The sequence below is a fragment of the Poecilia reticulata genome, chromosome 3 (assembly GCF_904066995.2).
Source record: "Poecilia reticulata chromosome 3, P_reticulata-male-v2, whole genome shotgun sequence".
In the NCBI taxonomy this organism is placed as follows: Eukaryota; Metazoa; Chordata; class Actinopteri; order Cyprinodontiformes; family Poeciliidae; genus Poecilia; species Poecilia reticulata.
In genome coordinates this window covers 21,666,001-21,687,784 of record NC_088832.1, presented here as the reverse complement: position 1 = coordinate 21,687,784, position 21,784 = coordinate 21,666,001, and the positions used below count along the sequence as shown (strand labels likewise).

The 21,784-nt window shown below is 41.2% G+C and overlaps 2 protein-coding genes across 6 annotated transcripts in view; both read left to right on the top strand.

The window, feature by feature from the left end:
* hipk3b (homeodomain interacting protein kinase 3b) overlaps nt 1–20,154 on the top strand; it is a 42,073-nt gene extending 21,919 nt beyond the window's left edge. For 3 of the 4 annotated variants that reach the window (XM_008405886.3, XM_081605226.1, XM_081605227.1), the window contains exons 4-16: nt 4,167–4,286; nt 4,720–4,806; nt 5,576–5,760; nt 5,841–6,000; nt 7,247–7,370; nt 7,472–7,593; nt 9,066–9,190; nt 9,439–9,606; nt 9,695–10,027; nt 10,116–10,262; nt 10,361–10,617; nt 12,729–12,862; nt 14,106–20,154. In XM_008405886.3, coding sequence (XP_008404108.1) covers nt 4,167–4,286; nt 4,720–4,806; nt 5,576–5,760; nt 5,841–6,000; nt 7,247–7,370; nt 7,472–7,593; nt 9,066–9,190; nt 9,439–9,606; nt 9,695–10,027; nt 10,116–10,262; nt 10,361–10,617; nt 12,729–12,862; nt 14,106–14,576 — 2,433 coding nt within the window. In that variant the 3' untranslated portion in view covers nt 14,577–20,154. Of the gene's footprint in view, nt 1–4,166; nt 4,287–4,719; nt 4,807–5,575; nt 5,761–5,840; nt 6,001–7,246; nt 7,371–7,471; nt 7,594–9,065; nt 9,191–9,438; nt 9,607–9,694; nt 10,028–10,115; nt 10,263–10,360; nt 10,618–11,833; nt 11,905–12,728; nt 12,863–14,105 lie in introns of those variants that run through there. The other variant, XM_081605228.1, reaches the window with a different exon arrangement.
* Nucleotides 20,155–21,088: 934 nt separating this feature from the next.
* kiaa1549lb (KIAA1549-like b) overlaps nt 21,089–21,784 on the top strand; it is a 62,678-nt gene continuing 61,982 nt past the window's right edge. For both annotated transcript variants that reach the window (XM_081605225.1, XM_008405887.3), the window contains exon 1: nt 21,089–21,734. In XM_081605225.1, the coding sequence (XP_081461351.1) occupies nt 21,503–21,734 (232 nt within the window). In that variant the 5' untranslated portion in view covers nt 21,089–21,502. The remainder of the gene's footprint in view (nt 21,735–21,784) is intronic.

The window sequence follows — 21,784 nt, the reverse complement described above, 5'->3', positions numbered from 1 at the left end:
GTCCTGACTGCTGTCGCGAAGCAGGGTGCAGCAAGGGGTCATGGAAATGTCCACAGCGGTCAATCGAAGCCATCAAAGAGCAAAATTGTTATTTGTGCATTGTAAAGCTCTCAGTGGCACAAATGAAATAAACTGTTTTTTTAAATATTTGCTCCTTTATACTTTGCTTCTGTTTGCTTTTTTTAAAAAAGCTACTTCTCATCCTCGCACAGATTTACTGTTAAGCAAAGACAAACTGGGTAAATCTAAGCCGGTGTGAGTCTCTGTGAAAAAGCAATTGCTCCCCCTGAATCTAATAACCAATTGGGTGACCCTTGGCAGCAACAACAGCCATCAAGCATTTCTGATAGCTGGCAATAGTCTTTTACATCACTTAGAAGGGATTTTGGACCACTCTTCTTGACAAAATTGTTGTATTTCAGCCATATTTGGTCAGAAACTGATGGCTGGACATTCGTCTTTATGGTTCCATCAATGAGGCTTTGAAGAAGCAAATCGCCCCCAGACCATCCCACCTCTGTCACGTTCGGCTCTTGTTTTAGCTGTGTTTTATAAAATGCGGTGTTAGTTTTACACCAGATGGGATCCGTTCAGACGCTCGTAACCGTTCCACTTCATCTCGTTAGTCCACAGAATATTTTCTCACCTTGGGCATCATCAGATTGGAGGCTTTATCCTCCTTTTGGTTTTTTTTTTCATCTGGAAACTCCTTGATGAGATGTTGATTTTCTCCAGTTTGTGGATTGTGACTTTGTAACCCTTTTCAGACAGACAGGTGTCTGTGGTTTTTACGTCTCATCTATTGTTTTTTCTTTTTGTGTAGCTCAGCTGCATCGTAAAACCTTTTAGCCTACCTTGTGTTTTCAGGCAGTTTCTTTCAGGATGATTTTTTAAAATTTATTTTTTATTCTCCACGTCTGGCAGTATTCTGGCGTTGATTTGAAATTTGTAGTTTGTATTTACCCAGGTATTTCTTTTTTATCTAACATTACCTTTTGTTGATGTTCTAGCAAAACAGAAGCAGGATAAATACTTTTTTCACATCACTTTGTGCCTTTAAGTACAATAAATGAGTTTAAAAGAAGAAACTTTGGAATGATAACTTATTTAATCTTATTTTAATCTGCCAAGCAGCTGCCTGCTGGCGCGAATGGTCATCCCGGGGTCACCGGATGATTTGGCTGCAGCTCATGAAGTTTCTGCAACCCGTCTTCCCCCTTTCTTCTCACCTTTCATTTTGGGGTCTTGTTCCATCCCATGCAGCATATTGTATTTATAACTCTGGCTCTTCCTCTTCTCTCGGTCCTCCTCTTCTTACCTCATTACCTAGTCTCACTACCCTATACTTTACAAGGATACAAGGCTCCTCATGACATGACAAACTGAATCTGCAAGCAGTTACAGATCATCGGTCTGCCTTGTGGCTTGAAAAGAAAAAACTGCAAGTGATATAGTTGTTTCTTTTGTCTCTGGCAGTACTCGGCTTGTAAAAAAAAAATTAAAAAAATGAAGTGAGGTTAGAAGTGTAAAGGCCGCTGAGGGAATTATCCTCTTTGGAAGGTAGCACAGTTGTCTCTTGACGTCACACGCGACACATTGACATCAGGCATGTAAAAGACAGACTGTGTGATTGTAATGCTTTTATTAAGAGGAAGGGCTATCTGTACACTCTGTGCTCACTGTCTGTTTAGCAGCAGGTCCAGCCCAACAGATAGCTGTTTTGTGAAGTCGAAGCTTCGCGCCACAATCTCACTGAACTGTGAGCTTTCTGAGCAAATAGGCCTTCGAGGAAAAATGAGGGTTTTCCTGTCGCAAGAATTTCCACCCACAAGGATCCATATCCTTTTGTTGCTGTTGTGCAGCTACTAAGTTCCATAGACAATACTTTCTGTCTCCATTTGCTCTTTGGGGTTTTTTTTTTCAGATGTAAATATTTGACACAGAAAATGAAAGGAAGAATTATGCTTTGGGTTCAAATCCACCACTGCTGAGGAAAAATATATAGGGGAATTTGCCAAAAAGACAAGAAAGTGCATGATGTTGATACGCATTGAAAGTTGGGGGATTTCCACCATCCCATTTAATTTCCTAGATGTTTTTTTTTTAGGTTGTCACAAAGCAGAAGAATTCCCTGGTGCAGCATGATGAAAATATTTTGGAAGGTAAAGTGGTGGTAAGGTGGTAAAATCCAAAAGGGACTAAAACTCAACCCAGAAGACCAAGTTTTTGAATCAAACAGAATAGAATATAGATCCCCCTTTTTGTCCCACAGTGGGGAAATTCAACAGCAAAATGACAGGATGTTGAGGCATGCAGGTTCACAGAAGGATGAAATATTAAAATAAATGAAAACAAAACAACAAGCTGTACAGTAAGAACAATATTACAATAATGATAATTTTCCCCGTTAGCTGGTCAGACTCCTCATTATCTTGGGCGTACATTTGTTTTGAACCCAATGCAGAACGACATTGACGGTGTTTTTGTCATGATCGGTGGTGGCAAGTGGTGACGACTGTGCCCAGGGGTCGGGACCTCCGGCGGCTCAGGGCGGCAGTAGCGGCGGGGTCCCGACTCCTGGCGGGCAGATCACCAGCCTCGATCCCCTCCAGGGATTAGGGCTGGATGGAGCCTCCCCAAAGAACTCCTCTGCTCCAGATCCCCGCCGTGGCCTCCGTCGCGGCCTTTGACGTCCGCTGGGTAAATCCAGGTCCGAAGCGAGACCCAATTCCTCCAGCAGCAGGAGAGAAGGCAGGATCTCTACATCTTTGTAGAGATCAAAGAGCCAAGCCAAGCCTCACGGGCCTTAGCCGCCTCACCTTGGTACTGGTCGGGTCCTACTGTCATGAGTTGTGGGTGATGCCGGTGAGAGAGAACGCCGAGACCCAGATGATGATGATTTAATAAAGAGAAGCTCAAACACAGAACAGGCGGCAAGGCAGGAACGCTAACACACAGCTAATTACCGGTAGCAACTGAAAAACTGAAGACTGAATACGAGAGCTAAACCAACACAGGACAGTTCGACTGTGATGGCAAGCAGACAAATGACTTACCACAAGGATCCCACAAGGAACACAGACAACAGGTGGGACCAAATACACTGGGAGGGTAATCACAGGAACGAGACACAGCTGGGATCAATCAAGACAGCACAGAGACTCAGGGGAAAACAGGACTACACACAGAAAGAAACTCAAACTCAAAACCCAGAACCTAACAGTTTTAACATTAACAGAGACAGACCTTCTCATCCAACATGAGTGTGTGTCCTCACTGATGCTCTCCTGGAAGAATGAGCAGACTTTCACATGAACAGAGTCTTAAGACTTGTAGACAGTTTTTCCCAGGAGTGTTGAAATTGTTGCAGCTGCAAAGCGTGGATCAGCATCGTATTAAAGCTGTATTTTAGCCCTGGGATGTCAGTAAGGTTCTTGATGTGTTCCCAAAACTTTTAGCAATATAGTGGGTTTGTGACAAGCCAACCTGAGCAAACGGTCCCGCCCACACTAAAACAAATTGTAGTCTTTTGCACCGCCATTGTGAAAACACACATTAAATGGTGCCTAGCAAACATTTTCAATGAAGAAGCTTTTATTAAAAAAAAGCTTTTATTATTTTCCGCACCTCTCATCCTTCTGTGCTTGTAAGCTGCGCCGAATCTCTAATGATTGTTGTTCTCCACATTCGGGTGTGATTGACGTCAGCCAGGGTTCTCGCCACTCTCATTTCAAAAATCTGCGTGTGACATTCTTGCACCACAGCATCTGACTGCTATCCGCTGTTGCCGTGGAAAGCACTCAAACTGTGGGAGCCTTGATATCAGAGTTTATCTGGCATTTTTCAGGCATTATCTGCACGAACTGCAGTCGATATGCTGGTGTTCTTTTGCACGACAGGTTCAGACTTTTCACAGGGAAAGGGCGTCTTAAATGGTTGTGCAGTTGTTTCTACTTTGCAAACTTCCATTCAGAGCAATTTAATGGGGGGAGGGTTGGAGAATTGTCGCTGCATGTGAGTTTGCAAAGTGCATCTGTTATGAAATTCTTCAATAAAGCGACATTTTCAAACTTTAAACCAAACAATTTAATAGTTCTTTTATTGCTAAATGTTTGAGTTTTGCTCATCTTTCTTTGATTCTCTCTGGTTTTTTTTTTGTCCTGTAGATTCGCTACATCTCACAGACACAAGGTTTGCCAGGCGAACAATTACTAAATACGGGGACAAAGACAGCACGGTTCTTTTGCAAAGAGTCGGACTCGCCTTATGCAGCGTGGAGACTGAAGGTGGGAACTGACAAAACATGGAACAGTATAACTCTGAAGCAACAGATTGTGGTCCTATTTTGCTTACTGCTAAAGATTAATGTCATAGATCAAACCTTAGCTGCTTTTAAAATTGTACTGTACTTTTTATTGGCAAATGCTTGCAATTCCAATAGGACAGGAAATGATGGCCTCAAGATACAAGTCATACTTGAGTTTTTAAAGAAAACATTTGTTCGCAGTCTGTTTGACGTGGTTGCTGCTTATTTATGTCTAAAATCAACTAGCCATCATAGTGTGAATCAAAGATTCTCAATGTTAATGTAATTTTATTATCATCAATAAACCATTTTATGAGGGCATGAACTGCTAAATGTGTGCCAGCAGCATGTGCAGGAAGTGTTTCACCACATTTCTGTCTGGGATTCTCATCGGATGCTTTCTCGTTCTGCAGTCAACAGATGAACACGAGACGGAGACGGGAATGAAATCAAAGGAAGCGAGGAAGTACATCTTCAGCTGTTTGGATGACATAGCGCACGTATGTTTAGCTCTTTGGACTGAAATGTACATGGCAGGACTTTCTGTTAGGTCATAAGAGGAAAATGACTGACATCACTTTGAAGAAAAATCTTTCCCCTTGTGAAATTCCAAGCTTAAAGTTTATAACGTAAGCTTCCAGCGGGCACTTCCTCTGAGCTGGCAAATTCCCCTGCTTTCTATCAGTACTTTTAAAATTTTTTTTTTTTTTTTTTTTTTTTTTTTTTGTTGAGATTTTAGGAAATTCATATACAATTTGTCATAATTGACCTTTTCATGTTCTGCTAAAATCCTTCCATGTCACAAAACTTATTGTAATGTTTTATTCTTATTAGAGATTCGCCAACAATTGTCCAAAATCACATGGTTTTGCCGTAAATCCACGACTGGCTGGTCGGAAATTGAAAAATTTGGATCCTATTTGGATCTGTGAATGCCTCGTATCCATGATGCTAAGTTGGTTAAAAGGAAGTCAGAGAAATTAAATTAGTATTCTCTGACATGTTGAGTGTGTCTGCCCTTCATTCATGCTATGAGAGGGCAAACTTTCAGCAGATAGCAGGAAAGCTGAACAGTTTGCAACAAATCTGAGACCTTTGATTCCTTTGAGCTTTCTACCTCTTTTCTACAAATTTGGATTTTGTAATATTGGCAGCTTTAAAAAATTTTTTTATGGCTATAACAAGGTTTGTGTTCTCTTGGGAGTTGTGCCAACTGCACGTTTTGCTAAAAAAACAAAACAAAAAACAAAGCAACCATTTGTATTACAGGTGAACTTGATGATGAATCTGGAAGGTTGTGACTTGTTAGCGGAGAAGGCTGACCGGCGGGAGTTCGTGGGCCTGCTCAAGAAGATGTTGCTGATCGACGCAGAAGAGAGGATCGCCCCTGCCGAAGCGCTCATCCACCCGTTTGTGACGATGCAACACCTGCTCGACTTCCCCCACAGCAACCAGTGAGTCAGCTGGGCCTCGCATTTTAAGACATTCTGCAGATTATTGCGATTGCTTCACATACCCTCTCTCCTGTCCGTAGTGTGAAGTCGTGTTTCCACATCATGGACGTTTGTTGGACTCGTCCCACTGGGTACGAGGCGGCCAACAGAAACAAAGGTCCTTTCGTTAGACCTGTAACTACAACCACTGCTGCCTCAGCCAACCTCCCCTTCAGTAAGATCCCAGCTGTTCACACTCAAGTAAGTTGTCCAGTTTGTTTTTAGTAGCAACTTCCACTTCTGTGTATGGACATTTGTGTTTTGCAAACCCGTGCAAGAATAATTATTAGATCAGCCAACAAATATGCATGTTCTCAGAAGATTAATAATTTCTTCTGGTAGATAACAAATGAGTAAAAACAAAACAATTCTTGGAAACGGAATGACGGAGTAGCAAATGCTGCAGGTTCGTGACATCCAATGTTCTGTTCCTTTCATTTGTTCCAACACAAATGAAAGGAACAGAGACTGATTTCTTGCTTTTATTACCCATTTTGTATGCCGTCTTGCCTGTCTTATTGCGTCCTAGCACTGCTGTCATGGCAACAAAATCACGTCATGTTTCTGAGGTCATGGCAACAGTACAAATCACTGTTGTTGGCGAGAAGAAAAGAGGAGACGAGGCTCCCCTAACCTGTTTTGTTTTGGATTTTTATAGTGCTAAAACGTCTCAACATCTTTACCTGAAAGCAATCATGCTGAGTTTAAAAAAACTAGAAAGATAAAAATATTTACATATTAATGTTCTTTTGCAGGCAGCGAGAAATATTAGAAGTCTCATGTTGCTTTCCACATGCATAACTACATAGGTTTGATCATTTCCAATTTTAAGCAGTATCTAATACTGCTGAGAAGGCGTTTGTAGGAGAAGGTCGTAACTGATTTGGTCTAACCCATATGAAAGCCTGCTTTGTGTTCACCATCATGTGTATGGGGGGTGGGGGGGGCTGGGCTACATGCAGTAGCAGTAGCAGAACAATATAGCCCTAGTTCTCGTAATCCTTTAAATGTGATTATACCCGGGCACGAGAGCAGGGTTAGCAGAGAAGCAAAAGCACATGTTCCACTATTTAAAGGATCTGACCTGTTTCCACTCAGCATTGTTAGCTCTCCTGGTAAATGTCCAGATTCAACAAACAAGGCTGACCTCGGCAGGCCAGCCTTAATAAATCAATCCCATAAAAAGTAATTTTTTATCAGCTTGGACATGCGATGATAGTAGCAAAGCCTTGACTTGATCACTTTATCTTAAAGAAGTGGGCTCTGGGTATGTTTTTCTGTCTAAATTTTAAACTTGTCAGAACAGCGACTTTGTTGTCAGCGTAGATTCGAGGTCCAACAAGTTCTCCTTAATTCTGTCCAACTGAAACTCAAACTATGTTCATAGAGCTGTCGCCACCTACTGGCAGAATAAAATATTTATGTTGCTTTTATCCTGTTTTTTTAGGGTTTAGTTCCATCTGCGCCGTCAGTAATGCACCATGGGATACCACTGCAGACTGGTGGTGGCCAGTTTGGGTGCAATGATTCGTTTCAGCAAGCTCTCATTCTGTGTCCCCCGACAATACCAGGTACTGTATGGGACTGTCAGTCTCGTTGTCACTTTTATAAATTGTGGGGTTTTTTGTTGTAAATATTAAAAGGTCAAACATCCTGTTAATTGCATCTTCAGGTATCCCCACTAATACTGCTAAACCAGCTGGCTACTCTGTCCGTATGGAGGCCTCTGTACCTCTGGTCACTCAAGCACCATCAATCCAGCCATTGCAGATCAGACCTGGAGTCATCACTCAGGTAGGGGGTGGATAAGGATTACACTAATAACTTAAAGCATTCATACCCTGGAAACTTTTCTTTTAACATTTGTTTCATTACATCGCAAACCAAAAATGTTCAGCTCTTTATGTTAACAATGTAAAATGGTGCATAAGTGTAAAGTGGAAGGAGAGAATACATAGTTGTAATTTTGATTTTGATTTTTTTCACAAATAAAATGGGAAAAGTGTGCCATGCATATGTTTTCAACTTCTCTGATTTAAAGTGTTGTGAAAATATAATTTGCTCTGACAACTTGAGACTGGGGCTGCACAGGGGCGTGGTTGGTAGAGCTGTTGCCTTGCAGCAAGAAGGTTCTGGGTTCAATTCCCAGCCCTGGTCTTTCTGCATGGAGTTTGCATGTTCTCCCTGTGCATGCGTGGGTTTTCTCCGGGTACTCCAGTTTCCTCCCACAGTCCAAAAACATGACTGTCAGGTTAATTGGCCTCTCCAAATTGTCCTTAGTTGTGAACGTGTGTGTGCATGGTTATTTGTCCTGTGTGTCTCTGTGTTGCCCTGCGACAGACTGGCGACCTGTCCAGGGTGACCCCGCCTCTCGCCCGGAACGTTAGCTGGAGATAGGCACCAGCAACCCTCCCGACCCCACTAAGGGACAAGGGTGTAAGAAGATGGATGGATGGATAGAACTTGAGACTGAAGTTTCTGCCCACTCTTTGCAAGCCGCCTCAAATTTTCACATTTTGGTCTCAGTCTGAAAATGCCTTGATCTAAAGCTTTCCATTGTAACTCTGCCTGTATATCCAGGGTCGTTGCCCTTCTGTAAGGTTAACTTTGACCCCACTTTCAAGTCTTTTTGTGGTCACTAATAGTCTGAAGAAAAACATCCCAACAGTATAATTCTGCCACTCCCACGTTTCACTGTTAGGATGACGTGTTTCGCAGCGATGTGCTACTTTTGCTCCATGTGTAGCGTTTTGGTCTAATCTGACAAAAAATAAATTTGTGTCACGTGTTTGCTGTGTCCCCTACGCAAGATGTGACACTTCTCTGTAACGCTCTCTTATTAAGTGCCCGTAGCCAACAAAGAACAGCTGCATTTCTACTTAGATTATCTTTCACACAGGCTCTTTTTTTTTTTTTTTGCAAATAAGTGACTTCTGAAAGAGGTTGTTTTGCACTGAATTTTATTTAGAGGTATTAAATTAAAAGAGGCCGAACTCACGTGCGCATCGCACACTCAGACATTTACCTGCAAAAGTTTTGAAAATCTTGCATATTTTTTCCCGTCTCTGTGCTGCCTTGTGTTGGTCTATCACATAAAATTTTCATAAAAAATATTAAGCTGTTTCGATTGTGATCTGACAACATTGTTAAAGTGCTGTGAATATATTCCCAAGACAGCTAGTATTTAGGCTGAGAGACTGAGGTAAAGTGTACCCCTAAGTAAAGTAAGTCAAACATTCAGTTGTTATTTTCCGACACGCTGACAGGCCTGGTCGAGCCGTGCCCAGCAGATCTTGGTGCCCACTTGGCAGCAGGTTACGTCTGTCCCCCCACCATCAACCACACTGGCTTCTGACACTGTGACTGGCACACAGAGATTAAGTGACTGGGGGTGAGAATCCTTTCTATTTTAGTATTACATATTCTTGATGTAACATACTTTCATTGTGAAGCTTTATATGTATAGCCTTGTACTTTTCATTTCTTTACTTTTGGTTGCTATGCTTAAGGAATGGATGTAGTAGGCTGAAGCTGTATTGTTTCCTCCCCTTAATGTTAATGATGTCTGACTCAAAGCTGACCCTTTGACATTCAGAATTTTGTGCTGACGGCTTTTGGCTTTTATTTTTCTTGCTGCAGGAAAGTGCGTCCCCATGGTAACCATTTCAGCTCCATGATTGCACACCCTCAGCCATTCCTAACCAACCAAATGACCATGTCCACCCACCAGCCGGTCAACATAGGCATCGCACACGTGGTGTGGCCACAGCCAGCGGCAAACAAGCGAGCAAAACCTTGTGTGAACAGGTGCTTCACGTGGATTTTCATCCTTAAGAAAGACAGGAAAACATGCACCTATGGGAACCGACAACATTTTTTTCTGTTCGTTGCGCAGGGGCAGCAGCACCTCCCAAAACACAAACATCCAGAATGTGGCATGCCAGTCCCCAAAGATGGCCGATACAGCAAAGAATGTGGAGGAAATTGAGGAGGAGGGAGCCAGATGTCAAGAAGAAGGGCGCACCATAGGAGAGGGACGAGTGGAGGATCAGGTCGAGGAGGACGACGAGGAGAGCTGCTGCAAAGTGGAGCCGGACTGCGAGGAGCTCTCGGTTTCGCAGGAGCAGCGGCAGGAAATGTTGATCTCTGGCCTCGCCAGCCCGACTGTTAGCGTCATCAGTATCAGCAGCGATGAGGAGGAGGACGCACAAAGACACTCAATGGGCGAGTAAGTACTGAGCATCAGGCTGAGTTTTCTGTTTCTTGTTCTCCACAGGCTTTTGCATCTTATTTTTACTCTGCTTACCAACACACAGGTGTAAGGGCAGTGCGGATTGTGAAGCATGTCAGAGCACCATCAGTATGGAGAGAGTATGTTCTCTCAGCAGTCCAGACAGCACGCTCAGCACCAGCTCTTCAGCTTCAGCCCAGTCCAACAACTCCCCATGCAAACAACCCAATAGGTAAAGCTACTTTTGATCACGTTTTTTTTTTTTTACATCCAGGGCATTTTACGCGTTTTGAATTCAACAGAAACAGCTGATTTGTCAACCTCTTCCAGCATGTCGGATGACGAACAGGAGAGCGGTTGTGACACGGTGGAGAGCTCGCCTGCCTCGCACAACTCCGGCCACAGCAGCAGTCCCTTTACTGAGCGCCGCTACATCGCCGACAGCAACCAGAACTGTGAGCCGCGTGTGGCGTGCGTTGCCCCCGAGACTGAGCCCAGCAAGCCTACAATACGCACCGTTGTGGTGCCTCCGATGCGGGTGCAGAACAATAACAACTGTTCGATCAGCGAGACACCTGGAAACGCAGGTAAACCTTGAAGTCTTAAGGTTGAAAAACAAGAGAAATGCATTTAAATGTTTGTTATCCTTAAAGGACATATATCATTATTTTTGCGCCTAACCATTGACTACCATTGTTACTCTTAACCCCATCAGCCCTCTCGTTTCTTCTGACGACAGAGACTTGCAGTGATTGTGCAAGTCTCACTCTTTCTCCACGTGATCCACGTGTTTTAGTCATGAGGGATTTTCTCCACTACCGTGATGAAGCTGACAAAACGTTGTTCCTCTCCATCAGAGCACTCAAACTCTGTAGAAGCATATGTAGCTAGTCAAAAATACTCAAAGACATCTGATGTCAAATGTTATCCTTCCTTTGGCTCAGCCACAGTGGGAAAAAAAATGCTGCTTCAGCAAATATTCAGTAAATAATTTGGTTTTTTTGCCGTGATAAACTTAAAGTTCCCAAACAAATGTTTTGGTGTCTTTGGTGATTTGGATGTTGACCACTTGAATTATCAGTCATAAACCTAAACTGTGTTATGTCTTCATCACTCAGTTTTTGTTGTTTCTTCTATTTATTTAAGATTTCAGTTGTTTTCTAATCTTGGAACACAAATTGTTTGAAACGGAGGAACTGGCTTTGACTGAGCGAAGAGAACTCCGTCCCGCTGACTTTTGATTTCGGCCACGAAGTTCACCCATGTTTCACTACATAGATGATTTCTATGGAAGAATTTCTCACTACATTAATTTATCTGTTCTTTTTATCCGGAAAACAATGTGTTCTGTGGTTTGCGAGAGATGTTTTGGTTTGAAACAATATATCAGGGTTCACAGATACAAAGCCACAATTGTAACAGGGCGTGACTCAAAAGCTTCCTCTTGTTTCTGAAGAACGTGTTTGAATATGTGAAGGTTGATTTTATTTCTTTGTGTTTCAAACTAACATTTATGGCACTAAAATATGTTACATGTCCTTTAAATTTGTATTTATCCACTGCCGTGGAGTAGGACTCAGGTACAGTTTCCAAACATTTCTGAAGGAATCAGTGTGGTTTGATAGAAACATATTTTCCCTCTAATATAAATTACAGCTTGCAATAACTGAAATAATGGGACATCTTTCCATCTTGTTGCTGTGTTGTTTTTGATGGTATTATCCACTCAGACAGCTGCCAAGTGCTTAAGTACGTTGTGCGAGGTCAAAGGTCTGGTCAACAGTGCTGCTGTCTGCTCCACAGGTCACATGGCCTGGGATTATGCTGTGTTAGTAGGCCACAGAGGTTCTCACAGGTGATTATGGGTTCCCTGCTGTGACGAATCTGCTCTGATTTCTGATGTGAACACTTGCATGATGTCTACATTTCTCTAAATCTGAGATCTGCTGAAACTGTGTGGATCTGCACTTCTCAAATCTGCGTAGTACATGTGTAATAACCGTCAAATGTTCAATGCTCTGAAAGAAAAAAAAAAACTAGGTAAAAGTTTAGTATTTTCTTGCTGTTTTAATAAAAACTAATGTTTGAAGTGTAGCTTTTATGCTGTTATGCATTATCTCTGTGGGCTTTGTATATGCTGTGAAGAGTAATTAAAGTATGACTTTTTTTCCGAGTTTAGAAAGTGAAGTGTTTGGCTTTAAATCCTAAAAGAAAATCATACGGACTCATTTTTGCTTTCGTGCCAGTGGCGTATCTCTCCCCTGCCTTTAAACCACTACAAATGAAGCCCAACATAAAAGGGCACGTCTCTCTATTTCAGTGCCGAAAGATTTATTTATAGCAAACAATCTGACCCCCACCATAAGCTTTATGATCAAGCTTAGTTAGAAACCTCTCCTCTTCTCCAAAAACACTTCTATTTATACCCATCTATGTTTTAAGCTTTGGAACTGATCCCACACAGCTGAAATCTCTGATAAGCCCACAGAGCTGCAAATGTTTCCAAGTGGGTACCGAGATATGCCGTGCATTTGCAGTTGTTGCAGTTGGATACATGCTCCAGCTCAAGTCCTGTTTGCTTGTTGTACCCTTTCTGACAGCAAGACCTGGGCACCAGTATTTCTGTATTAACGTGTTACCCCCTCTCTCTCTCTCTCTCTCTCTCTGTCTCCTGTTACATGACCTCTCTCGGTCTTAGAGTCTTCGTGCCACTCCAGAGGGCGAGGCATTCCTGGGCGACAGCATCACCACTCCACACCGCTCCTCAACAGGCCGCAGAAAATCGGCCCCGTGTTCCAGCCCCAGCAACAGCAGCCTATGGGCTTTGGGCAGGTGAGGGAAATTCGCCAAGAAAATCAGTGTTGAAAAGGAGAGTAATGGCTGCACTTCCACTCTGTTAAAGGGGTTATTAAATGCAGAAAACAGTTGCACTTCATCAGTCGGGCTTAATTTTGCAGCACTGGCATCGGTCTGATGAGAGCTAATTAGATTTTATTGAGTGCAGCTTTGTTATGATGAGCTTAGTATCTCTTGGTAGAAAGACACGTTTCACCTTCTTAAATAGATCAATGACAGGAGTGCACATGCTCGAGCTCGCAGAAAGCTTCCTGCACGTCCTCGCAAATCTAATGCAGATTTTTGCTTGTCATCTTTTTCTTTTTAAACCACTGCCAGTTTAGGGTATTAACTTGGGCGGTTGTGACTACATGTGGGCAGTCAAGAGGCATAAGGAGAACATTTGAATTGCAAATGTTTTTTGTTTTTTTTAATTACTGAACAGCTCCACTGTATAGCATTGTGTCTTGCTTGTTTCAAGTGCAAAGATCAGGCAGTGTTTGCCATGATCTGTGATTGTAAAGTCAAAAACTGAATGAAATAGGAAGTGTTGTTTTCTATGTATTAAATGAACAACAAAAACAAACTTTTTAAATGGATTTATTCCATTTGAACTTATATTGAGTTGAGCAAAGACTGAAACTGAAATTCTGGATCAGTGTGAGAAGCCTGTAAAGTAAACCATCCATACTTAAAGTAATAAACATCCTCAAAAGTCTCAATCAATCAATTAAACTTTATAGCAGACTCTCGTGCATAATAACACACAAAATATAAATAATGGAATCTAAGAACACACATACAAAATCACACGCAAAACATAATTTAAATTGATCAATTTAAAAACAAACAGTGCATCCTGAAACTGAGTGAGTAGCAGGAAGGAATCTGTGCGATTTGTGATGACTACAACGATGTTGTTTGCAGGACAGATCAAAGGTTTTATGAAATGTACGTTGTTGGAGGTGTTTTAAATGTGCAAGCACAAAGCAGCTTTAGTCAAACTGAACAGAAGCTACAGCAATCTTTCTAAATATCATTAATCGTTTCTAAAATGATCACAGGAAAATTTGTCCTGCTGGGTTCTGCAAATGGCAGCCCCAGTTCATTTTGTCTTTTTTGTATTTGTTTTTTTTTTATACCATCACTTCTCGGCTAGCAAGTGTCGCCTGCATGAATAATAAAAAAAGAAGCCAAGACTATATGCACTACACCACAGATGTGTTCTTCTCTCCCTCAGGTCCAGCATTTCACTTCATGCCACCAAGAATGGAACGGGAACTTTGCCAACCGGCGACCACAGGCGTACATCCCTCCCACCATGCATGGGCACACCTTCACGCTTTCCCACAGCAGTCCAAACCACACAACAGGCCCCCACCCCCACCTTGGGGGCCACCCGCATTCTCAGCCTACCCTGTTGTCGTACCCTCCGTCTGGCCCTCTGGTTACAGCGGCCCCCGTGGCCCACCTGCTGGCTTCCCCTGGCGCCTCCCGCCCCGTCCTCCAGCCCACCTATGGCATATCCCACCCGGCAGGCATTGTGCACCAAGTGGCAGTGGGTATCAACCCCCGGCTGCTCCCCTCCCCCACCTTGCATCCACAGAGCCAGTTCAAGCCCCTGTTCCCCCCGCACTCTTACATCGCCTCACCTGCTTATGGCAGTTTCCCCCTCAGCCCCACCAAACTAAACCAGTACCCCTACATCTGAGCATGGCTCTGGTACCTTTCCTACCACCTGGGGGCTAAGCAGGGCAGCATCCCATCCTAAACCACAAACAACATGGTTTTCATTTCTAATAATAAAAAGAAACAAAACAAAACCATGGCACAACCACAGAGAAAACAAGCTATTTTTTGAATCATGTCGACTCGGTTGTAATTGAACTTTTAAGCTTTAAAAAAAGAAAGAAAAAGAAAAAAAAAGAGTTCCAACGGTGGAGATGATCTGGCAAAAATTAAGAAGGAAATAATGTATGAATGATTGAATGATGGAATGAATGAGTAGTTAAACTCACACTTAATGTGTTTTGCACATTTGATATATCTTTGCATTGGATCTTCTACGAATACTCCTCAAGACAGATGAATAATTGGGGTGTTGTTGAATAGTTAGAAAAAAAACCCCGGTCCCAGCTATTTTTCTACATTGCCTTCTTATGTGTGCAAGACACATCCGTATTTGTAAAGCCATCCCAGTCTCTAGCTCTAGATCGACAGATGCACATGTTGTCCACGGTGTATGTTGTACTGCGTTTGAAGTATTTGTACCTTTTCGGTGTCTTTTGATGTTCGCAATGTCAAGTCAGTTATCCGATTTAAATAGGGTTGTTCATCACGCTGCATGTGGTCTTGCATGAGCAAAAATGTAAACGGAAAGATGCATAGACGTTGCTCTTATTGTTTGTGTCACAAGACTCGCTGCATTGTATAACTGTCCCCCAGCCATAGTGCCTTACATATTTGAGGTTGTTAATGTTACTACTTATATATGACTATATACATGAATATTAATGTACTGGACTGCAGCACTTGAAATTCCAATCAGTCGATGCATCCTATGTGTGAGTATATATATGCACACGTGTATATGTTCCATGCATAGCCTGCATGGATGTGATGTATCGCGGACAGCGGTGCTTATTTTTCGGAGTCTTTGTATATTTCAGTGTGTAGTGAGTTCCTTTTTTCTGTTCTCTCAAGAAGAACGGCATGCTTTGCTGTTGCGAATGCCTGCTGTTTCCTTAAACACGTTTGATTTTTGATTTTTTTTTTTTTACCTCTCTGTTTCCGAATGAACTAGTGTACAAAGTGCAAGTACTGGATATTGCTTAACATTTGATAATCACTTTCTATTTAGTGAAACTCTTACTACTAACAGTATTTGTACTGTTTAAAAACGGCAATACAATCTAAATAGTCGTCGGTTATATATTTCTTTGCTTTTTTTTTTTTTGTCTTTCTAATTTTATTTGGAGTGTTTTCACTTTGTTTTTAGATGTGTAGAAGTGTGACGGGCATGGCTTTGATTAGGTAAGATTTAAAAAAAAAAAAAAAGAAAAGAAATGCAAATTCGTTTTACGGTATGGAATATTCTTAGCCTGAGCAAACCATGCAGTATTTGATATACACACATATATGACATATATTATAGAGTTAGAATATTTAGTACAGATGCTTGTTAAGGTGTGAGGTAATTGTGTGCAATTCTCTTGTTTATGCATGTGTGACAAAGTTAACTTTTCCCCTTTACATTGACACCATTTGTTAAAGGCGTAATGCTTATGAGTGTCAGCTACTTATTTTATACATTCCGTCAGGGAGAATATATATATATATATATATATATATATATATATATATATATATATATATATATATATGAAGTGCTGTGTTCTTGTTTTCTTTATTCATTTAGAGTGGTCCTCAAAAAATGCACACACCCCTGTTCAAATGGCAGATTTTGCGATGTGCAAAAATAAGAGTATGTGAAAGCTAAAAAAAAAAAACTCTTGTAACTTGATTGCATATCTCTAATTGATTCACTTTATTCACTTTGTTGAAGCACCTTGTCAGTCATTTTCAGTCTTTCTAAGTTTACCCAAGTGAGTCGGACAAACCAGAAATGAAATTCAGCTGCTTTGTGGGATTTGACCTTTTGTTTGTTTGGTCACTTGCATCCATTAAGTGAAGCCCTAATTTGCAGAGACGTTACCTGGAAAGGATTTTTAACTGGCAAGACAAATTTCACCATAGTGGAGGTGTTTACTGTTGGGCGGAGAATAAATAGGACAATGAGGACTTTACACACACTGACGTTTTTATCAAAACTACTTAAAAGAAGAAACTGAAACTGGTCAGAGAGTCTGTCAAGAGACTAACAAACAACACCAAAGGAGCTGCAGGAATTTTCAAAGTAGTGGCTGCATTTTTACTATATCTTGCCACAGAATCAAGTAGAGTCTGATGAAACTACATTTCCATTTTTCTTTTGTGACTCCAAATTCCATGTTCAACATAGCAAAGAGATCAAAAGAACATTGTACCAACAGTGAAAGAAAGATGGCTGCAGTGTTTCTTCTTAAATAGAACGGATGTGTCGAAGTTGATGAAACTATAAATGGTAAAAAAAAAATAAATCCCAAAATGTTCATCCAGAAAGGTGAAGATGAAGAGTTTGTTTTTCAGCACAATAGTGAATGTGGGCATGCACCCTAAACGACAAAAACAATTACTTCACTGTTAACGAAAAGAAAATCTGATTGGCTTAGATTGGAAACCAGAATTAAATTTGACAAAAAAATCTGTGGGGGTTATGTGAAGAAGGATTGGGGACGAGAGATGTTTTCATAATCTGAGAGGTTTAGATTGGGCATAGATTAGTCAAGACGTGGCATACTGATGGACTACGGGAGACTGAATACTGACATTAAATCCAAAGACAACATATTCTTTTAAGGGTGTGGATATTATGGCAGGCAGGTTGTCTTTTAGTTCAATTTTACTCAACCCAGGCCTTTTAACATGGGTGTGTTCTCTTTTTGGGAGCCAATGTTTTAATTTGTTGTGTGTATTTTATTTTATTTCCCCCCTCCTTTACTTCTGTCTTTTGTTTTTCAAATGACGTTGCTTGTGCAGCACCAAAGACTGTAATTCATATATTGAGCAAGGTAGCTATTCTGTTTGCATAGACCTCAGTTATACTGTAGTTGTAGAATGAGGTTTTGTTCAAAGAAAAAAAAAAACAGAAGTTATATTTAAAAAAAAAAAAAGAAAAAAAAAGGAAAAAACAGCTGATGTTTTGTCTAGCTTATTGGGCAATTAACAAGTCGTATCATTTCTTTCTTGAATGTATCATAGATAAGCTGCTATATGATGATTGCCACTTCTCTAGCTGTGAAATTAGGTGATTTCTCTCTGAGTTTAAACCTAGCGTTTTGTATAGGTCCCTAATTATCTGAAATAGAAGTGGTTTTGATTTCTGTGTTTGCATTCATTTTCGGAGTGTCACTGTAACTACTGTATTTGCTGATGATGAACATTAGTTGGATTTGTTGTTCCTCGGGGTGCGTGTTTTTTCAGCATCAGTATTTTATCCTTATTAACCTCTCGGGCTCGTCACTGCATATAAATGATGTATCGATGTAACTTAAGTTTTGTATGTTTTCATATCGATGTTTTGTACACATCTGAAGCTGTAGCTTGCAGGATTGATTTAACTTTCTCATTGCACAAACACCGTGTTTTACCAGTACTCTTTTTTTTTTTTCTGAGTTATGGGAGCACTGTGAGATACCAGAACACAAACAACACCAAAAAATAAAATAAAATAACTACGAATCCAACGTGCCCCTTTCACATTAGACACTTGTTGCAAAGCTCTTACGGCTAGCGAGGCTTGGAAATGTTCGATTAAAGTAAGAAACGTGAATTCACCCCCGATGCTTTTTGCTCCAAAACAGTTTTCGCAACTTGTTTTATGTCAAAAATGATTACAAGTACTTACTGCAACCTTTTGTATCTGTTCAATGTTCTATCTGCTTAAGAGTATCAGTCGGATATTCTAACCTGCCTTGCGTTTAGATCGCTCTCCCCTTTATGAGTGACTCATATCAAAGTGTTTTTGTCAGCGCGAGGCGGTGGCCGTTGTTATGTGTCCTTTACTGAAACTGCGACAGTGTAAGCAGCACTGTGTATGTGCCTTGAGATCCAGGAAAGCGAACGAGCGAAGAAGGCAGAAGAATCCAACTCCACGATCATGTAGGAAGTCTCTTTTAGCGGCCGCTTTACCAAAGAGCGAGGGGAAGCAAATTCAAAAAGTAGGACTTTTTTTTGTCATAGAGTCGTGCCAGAGAATTTGACTCCTGATCCGCTCCTCTCTCAGATAGTCCACGAAAAAAAAAAGCCTCTGTGGTGACAACAGGCTGATAAAAGAAAACAACAAAAAAAACCCACAGTTAAGACTTTGAATGATATGATGCATGGTGATCTTCAGATAGTCACTCTGGCTGAACAGCAGATGCAATACTTTCCATTGTGCGGTCGTTGCACCACAAAGTGTTCTTAGATAATCTCCACGCTTTACATTACCTTGCATGAACACATGCACACTTCGCTTCACTTTCGTCTTCTGTCATGCAGATTGAGGCTAAGTTGGAGCAACTAGAGCACAGCTGACAACACTGGTCTTTTAAAATCAAAGAAGCTAAAGTTTTTTTTTTGTTTCTTGTTTTTGTCTGGTTGTTGATTTCGTGCTCCAGATGGAAACTGCTCTCTACACTCAAACAACGACCCTGATGCATCTTTGTGTTTTTAGAGTTTTTTTTTTTTTTTTTTTTTCTTAGCCGTTTGTTTTACTGATCACATTCAAATATCACTTTGGGAAAGAAATCTTGTGATGATGAGGCATGAACTAGATACATTAGCGCTTGAGATAGGTCCCCAATAATAAGCATGTGAAATGTAATCTGTGTTTTTGACTCCCTCGAAGCTTATTCACCAGCAACGCGCCTGCATCGACTCTCCCGGATTTTGTCACACAACCCAATGGATGCAAGAGGAGAGAAATCTTTACAATCGTTTCCATTTTATTTTAATTGACTGAAATCTTTGTTCATGGATTTTTGGGGGACTGTGGTCACGTTTAGCAGATAACACAGCTGTCTGTAAAATGTCCAGTTGTTGAAATTACTGATTTTGGTAATGACATTATTGTCCTTTCGAACTTTTACTTCAGGGTCTCTTATCGATCTAAATGTGCTACTATGTAACTCTTTGATTTGATTGAGCAAGGATTGCTTTTCTCAAGTTCTTCTTTTCAGTCTTCTGGTCATCTCTCTCAATTTCAGAGTTAATTCACACTGCAAGTTATGGAATCACCTGTTTAGATCGCTCTTCAATTAGACTTTATTATGAAATCTGAACTGTTACTGTTTTAATACCTGTAAAATTTTTGTGGCTTTGTTTTTATGTTTTGTTTGCTTTTTTTTATTTTATTGTTTTATTTTATTTTTGATTTTGTGCTACACTAGTTTGCCATGTAGCAATTGCACTGTGCAATATTTACAGTATGAGGACTGGGAAAACTAACTCTATGGATGTGATGTCTCTTATACAGTTTGCGATAGTGTTTCCTCTCTAGTTCTCAGTGATTTAGGTGTGACCAAGCCTTCTCTACTTTGTCACATTAAGCGGGTTTTCCAGGTGACTCTTTTGGTGAGTGTCAAAATAAGACTTTATGGTGTATTATTGTTAAAATTCACTTTGAATTAAAAAAATCTATTGATGCAGCCCTTTCTGTGTCCTGACTCTTCCTCCATCGCCCACGCTCTCTTGTTTGTTCAATTGCTTGTAGTTTTGAATTGTTTTTGTATGACAGAGCAATTATCTAAACATCCTTATTTGTGCATTTAGTTTAGACACATATGCATGGATGTGTATTTAGTACTTAACTTTCAATAGTGAAAATACAGTTTATAAAGCACATTTATCAAACTGAATTAGGATTTAATTTAATTTCTGGGAGGTTTTAATACACTCAAATCATGTTTTGGTCACTATTTGCATAAATTTTTATATTATTGTACTTTAATATTATTGAGATAAATTACTTTTTAAACACAAAGTTAGTAATATTTGTTGTGTTTATATTATGCTATTTAAAAAAATTATGTTAGAAATTATGGAATTAAATAGATCAGAAGACTATTAATGTTTATTATGTGTCTATCCATGTTGATAATTTGAATATTATACAATAATAATAAGTTTTATGATATGTTCACATACAATTGTAAATAAAGGTCAACTTTATAAGTGTCAGCAGTAATATTTATAATGTTAAAATGTACAAAAATACTGATTCCAAAAGTTTCTGTTCAACTGGGAATTAGAAATGTCATCAACTTGTCTCTTTTGTGAGTCAAGGGCGCCATCTTGTGGAGTTAAACCGGTACAACAACCACGGCTGTAAATGCCTTCTCTCGTTGTGCGAACATCAAGTCTGATGAGGTTGACAGTGGCTAAACTATGAAATTACATTCTGAGCAGAAGTGTGGCTTTTGTGTGTGTGGTTTACTTCCAAAGCTGAACGATGCCAGTAATGCAAAAAGAATTACCTAAGCATTGGCAGTTTGATCCACACACACACAGCCAGCAGAGGGCGCCCTGCAGACAGGTCAGCTTTGACTTTCTATACAGATGCTATTTTGTTTCAGCCTGGCCAGAGGAGTAGAAGACCTAAATGAGCCACCCACTCGCCGAGCTCCGTGGAAATGTGCTCGCTTTGGTGGTGACTGAACGTCCTCTGCACGCAACTCAGTGACCGTCATCCATCAGGAGCGGGTCTGAGCGAGCCACTTCACCTCCAGCGGCTAAATGTCAAACCTCTGGGCAAAGTGAGAGCGCCACTCTGCGCCACACGGCGATGATGGGTGGACCAAGCGCAGCGGAGCGATAAGGGCGCATTTCTTGATTTGCCTTCAACGTCGCGTATCCCCACTTCCCCTCGTCCTTCTATCCAGCCCTGGACACACGACGTGACCCAGTGACGGCCGTGTTTCCCCCCCCCCGTTCACACACGTGGATTGATCCAATGCATTATTTACGAGCGAAACTTCAGCAACTTGTCCACTGGATATGGCTCCCGGTGTGAGGAGTGATGGGCGGGCGGGTCATCCCGAAGTACCGGGAGCCTGCGGGGCAGACGCCTATGATGGATGCTCACCGCGCAGGAGGGAAGCCGGAGGAGACGGGGGGAGGAGGTGTTTGAGGAGCGGTTTGCAAGCCGGAGCAGCGGGGATGCTCGCATACCGCCTGCTGTCTTTGGCTCTGCTGTCACTCCTTGTCCGGTGCGCTGTGGCCGCAGAGGGTAAGCTCAACGCCGAGCAAATGCGCTCCAACACGCTGAGGCGCATGCTG